This window comes from Populus euphratica, unplaced genomic scaffold (genome assembly GCF_000495115.2).
Source record: "Populus euphratica unplaced genomic scaffold, PopEup_1.0 scaffold13.1, whole genome shotgun sequence".
In the NCBI taxonomy this organism is placed as follows: Eukaryota; Viridiplantae; Streptophyta; class Magnoliopsida; order Malpighiales; family Salicaceae; genus Populus; species Populus euphratica.
In genome coordinates, this window is record NW_011499872.1 from 1908530 (window position 1) to 1913472 (window position 4943).

The 4943-nt window shown below is 33.0% G+C and overlaps 1 protein-coding gene across 3 annotated transcripts; it reads right to left on the reverse strand.

The window, feature by feature from the left end:
* Window positions 1-232: 232 nt before the first annotated feature.
* LOC105127659 (probable sugar phosphate/phosphate translocator At5g04160) lies at window positions 233-3363 on the reverse strand. Of its 3 annotated transcripts, none has more exons than XM_011029038.1 (5): window positions 2640-3363; window positions 1815-1918; window positions 1256-1484; window positions 589-699; window positions 233-494 (listed from the first exon to the last, which is right to left on the reverse strand). In XM_011029038.1, exons 1-5 carry the CDS (start codon window positions 3084-3086, stop codon window positions 459-461), a joined length of 927 nt encoding a protein of 308 aa, XP_011027340.1. In that variant the 5' UTR covers window positions 3087-3363; the 3' UTR covers window positions 233-458. The 3 variants fall into 3 exon arrangements, with proteins under 3 accessions (XP_011027340.1, XP_011027339.1, XP_011027338.1); XM_011029037.1 differs by having other exon boundaries at window positions 238-447; window positions 2640-3362; XM_011029036.1 differs by having other exon boundaries at window positions 238-391; window positions 553-699; window positions 2640-3358.
* Window positions 3364-4943: the final 1580 nt, after the last annotated feature.

Consider the following 4943-nt stretch of genomic DNA (forward strand, 5'->3'; position numbering starts at 1 on the left):
AACTCTAAAGAACAAGATCAAGATCCAAAATATCTATTTTTTATTTTTTTCATGTTTCTACTTGCCAAAAGATATTCGATTCCACATAGAAAAACTAAAAAACTTGAATAAAAAAATAAAAATAGAAAAGATATTCTCTTCAAATAAAAAAAAATAATAATAATGTATAAAAAACAATAAAATTAACTAAGAAATATATATTTATTTTTCAGAAAAAAAACTCTTTCATCAATTTTCTTACCCAAACAAATGAGGACACAATCAAATATAATGGTGTTAATGCTTTGTAAGCATCATAAATACACACAATAATGCATATCTCTCTATGAATGAAAAAATTTTAATTGCCCTTACAGCTTCACTAATCTCTACGTGAAGACAGAATAATAATCCGAAACCGTGGCAGATAATTCATCTAAATCTTCTCTTTGCTTCTCCATAAGCAACCACCCCGATGATCATCTAAATCTTCTCTTTGCTTCTCCATAAGCAACCACCCCGATGATCATCTAAATCTTCTCTTTGCTTCTCCATATGCAACCACCCCGATGATCATCTAAATCTTCTCTTTGCTTCTCCATAAGCAACCACCCCGAGAACGGTCATTGAATATCCGGCGATGCCCACAAATGTTACAGGATTCCTGAAGATAAAAATTGAGATAACAACAGCCACAGCACCCTTTGCATTGCCTAACACCTGATTGCAGCATTCCAAAGGAAAAGGCAAAAGGTTCAGAAGAAATGCAAACTGACCAAATTACAAATAACTCTGATTTCTTTTCTCTGGTTGATTTCTACAAACTTGACTACCAAAAATTGGTTTCCTAACATGAGCAAATGTTCTAAAATTATAACCAAGACAAGGGTCATTCTGTTTCAGCTAAAGAAGGCAATAAGGATTTTGGTAGTACTACGAGAGAGTATGCCGAAGCCTGGGCAAAAAGACCAAATGAAACTGTAGGAAGATGATTTTAACATGGAGAGACACGGCCATTTCAATTTCTCTGGTGTATGAAATCATATAGCAATGTCAACAAATCTATGAAACAAATATGTTGATAAGAATTTGACAAGTTTGCGTAATTCAAAATATTGCAGATTACAAGTAGAGCAGTGGTTGGCAGAGACTACACATCAGTATCATTGCCAAATAAAATTCCCAATAAATTATTCCAGCAATGGGCAATATACCATGAAATCCATGCCAATCATTAACAAAAAAGAACATGCGAAAATGCCAAACAATTCCAAACCTGGAGTGTCAGCGGACTTGTATGTTTGGTAACCAAGAAGTTTGTCAAGTTAGCTGAGTAGGCCATTGTTGAATTAAGGAGAAGTAGCAGCCACATATACTTGTGTTTCCTTCCAAGTTCTAAAGTGACATCCAAGACATTCGGCTCCATTATAAGTGCTGCAGGTAATAATACCAAAACAGCAATTGGGGACATGTACAATAGCAAATTCATTGAGTTCAACTTTTCTCTGCAAGAAAAAAGAGTTGCACAAGTCAGGTTGCCATATGTACGCGTGACTTAGCAACATTGACCCAAGTTGGAAAATAGAAGAACAGGTGCTTCAAGATCAACCAACAACCAAACAATCAAAATATTTTGATAAATACTTCTCTTTCTAATCTATCTCCCCTGGACCAAATGATGAAGATTAAGAACAACATAGAGATATTAAAAATAAACTGATGATACTATAAGAGAACAGCTTACCGTTTTGTTTTCATCCACCTTGAATTAAAAAGAAAAAAGAAAATAAAATAAAAGGCATTCCTTGAATATGACCAGACAAATGAAGCATTACCCTTCAGAAGAAAGCAGGATGCCCTGAAGAACAGACTTGAATGCCCTTGCAGCAGTCGCACTTATGCACATAATGAAGCCAAACAAGTGAAAACCTGGCTCACCCTGTCATCAACAGAAGATTTTAAAGCTTAGAACTTCACTGGAATTTGGAACTAACAGAAGAAATTAACGTCACACTCAATCTAGCAAATAGAGATAACTTAAGAAATAAAGCCAAGAAAGGCAAAGAATGCGACGTCATAAACAAGAAATTGAATCCTTGACGAACCACAGCAAGTAGGTGACCATTATAGTATTTTATACGGTAATAAGAAGGTTAGCTAGATGCATAAAACCATCTTCAGCTGAATCTCCTATTGCTTCAGCAGAAACTGGGTTGCTCTCACAGAGATTCACGTGAAAACCACCAATCAATGTAACCGTTGTACGCTTCAGATTTGTGCCAACGAAAATCAGTGTTCTTGCTGTTACAAACTTACATAGTCCAGGAAGTAATTGCACTCTAAGAAATGCACTTTGGCTTTATGACCCACCATTTTCTAATCCAAGAAAAAAGGGAAGGAACAAGATCTGCTTATCACATGTGACATCTGAGACAGAACATATACTCAGCACAAAAACAAGCATAGATTATCACACACGAACACGAATAGACAAGATCCTAGATCTGCATGATCATTATCAATTGCCATTGCTTACAAGACAAAAATCAATCTCAAGACTCAAAATAAAAAGAAAAGGAAAAAAGTTTCAGATCAACCTTGAAACCAAAAAACAGTCCATAATTCTAAAACCAATTGAAGATCCAAAGAATAGAACTTACTCCACTGGCAATAATTACACCAACAACAACAGGCACAAGAGCGCCATAAGTAACCCAGGCTTCCCTCTTGAAAGTCATCAAGTAAGCAAAAACAGCAGTAAAAAAAGGTGTAGTGGCCCCAACAGCCTGGTTAAACGACACGGGCAAGTACCTCAAAGAAATATTGCCACCAACAACAGACCCACAAAACACAACACTCAAAGCTGCAATCTTTAACAACTGGGGTTTAGATTTAACAACTTGCAAAGGCACAATCTTGAAGAAAACAATAGACAAGTAACTAAGTATAGCGCAAGCTGACATGTGGCACATTGTGAGAAAGATTGGAAATCTAAAGCCATAGTTTGATAATAAGAGCTTGTTTAGAAGCAAAACACCAATGTTTGATGAGTACCAGAGGATTATAAGACTAGCTATGAAAAGGGCTTGTTTCTTAGATGATGACATTGTTGGGTTTTGCTTAGTTTTGTAAAGGCTGATCTGTGTATCTCATTTGAGCTTCATCAATGGCAGTTTTGGGTGTTTTGTCTTCTGTTTTCAGTGTGTTTCTGTCTTTTTGATTCGGTGAGGTGGGTTTTGTCCTTTTGTATTGTGAGATGGGATACGTGGGATAGTGAGAGTGTGTGCGTGGTGTGGAATTTTTCAGAACGGAAGGTGCAAAACATGGAGAATTTGGTGTCCCATAATTTTAACATCGAACTATTCTATTGTAAGATCGAATCTAGAAAGAACATAGATGGAATATTGTAAGACATCCTCCCATCTTGTTGGCAAATTTGACTATAAATTATTTTAGTTTATAGTGGTATAAATTATTCTATTGTTGAATACCGAGTCTTAACTACGAGTAGATTGGATGACATCCCTGTATCTTCACATCCTAGGTGATAATATTCTAAATTTGGTCTCTATTGATATGAAAGATTGAAATAGCATGTCTTTTCTTTATTTAACCACATTTATTTTTTAAATTAAGGGAATAAAAATGCCTCTAATTTTATTAGCCATTAAGCCTTTGAGTGAGAATTGTACTCGAGTTGTTATAAACGTCTGATGCTCCTAGATGATAAAAGGAGTAATAGTTATAAAATCATGATTAATTTGATAGATTAATCTCAATTTTAACTGGTATAAATTAAAAAAAATAAAAATAATTTAACTTGACCTATAAAAAATTAGCTCTTAACTCATTTATTAAAACAATATTATTATTTTTTTTTTTAATAAGTTAGATTGATCCTCTCAATACCTTATGTCAAGTTTTATAAGTACGAGTGTAACAAAGAAAACATGGGTAGAAGAGGAGACAAGGAGGTGTTGCCTTTGTTATGGATATATAATTCACAATTATTAAACGTTATTAGAGGTCAACCTAGGATAAATCAGGTGAACTCACTCGGACTAATCTAAATTTTTTTTTAAAAAAAATAAATTAAAATGGTGTCATTTAAAAAAAAAAAACAAATCAACGGCAATTTCCACAGCATGTACAGGGTTGAGCCTTGGAATTTGATGACGGTTTGACTGGGCATAGGGTTAAACCTTCGAGTTGATATTTCTAGACCCGTATTGGGGGAGGGGAGTGCTGGCTGATTCTTGAGTTAAACTATCAGGCTGGGCAAATTTAATAACAATCATATAATTATCTATATTAGGTAAATTATTGTAAAAGGTAATATATATATATATATATATACACACACACTAACGGAGATTTATGTTGCTTTTCATATAAAGAAAATGCTATCACATTGTTATTTCATAGAGATTGTAAATTCATGAAAATGCTTTTCATGTAATTTTTTGAACTTCTAAGACATTATCAATCGAAACAGTACGGTTAGAATGGACTTTTGTTTTATTAATTAATTAAAAAAAACTAAAAGAGAAGGTGAGCAGTATTTTTTCTGTTTTTTATTTATTTTATTTTTTAATATTAAATTTATTTGAAATTGAATTTTATATTTGTTTTTACTTCCTTTCAGATTATCTTGGTTTCGTTTAAAAAAATTATTTTTTTTTTAATTTTATCTTTCAGTGTTGGTTTCAGGTTTATTGAGGATTATATTTTATATTTATTTTGATTTATTTTTTGAGGTGTTATCCAGTTTTATAATTCAGGTTACAGATTAACTCAAGTTTACCAAGAGTTTTTTTTTTCAATTTCATTTTTCAATATTGAGTTAATTGAGAATTGAGTTTTATAATTTATTTTTAATTTTTTATAGGGTAACTTGGGTCTTATAACCCGAGTCATGCTTTTATTGGGTTAAACTGAATTTATTCAAGTTTTTTTTAATCTTT

Bases quoted from the DNA above. Each gene is read 5' to 3' on its own strand.
- LOC105127659 (XM_011029038.1), bottom strand. From the start codon at position 3,086: ATGTCATCATCTAAGAAACAAGCCCTTTTCATAGCTAGTCTTATAATC. The intron at 1,919-2,639 runs GTAAGTTCTATT...TGTTGATGACAG, and splicing joins GTGTAATTATTGCCAGTGGA to GGTGAGCCAGGTTTTCACTT. The intron at 495-588 runs GTTGCTTATGGA...ATCATCGGGGTG, and splicing joins CAATGACCGTTCTCGGGGTG to GTTGCTTATGGAGAAGCAAA.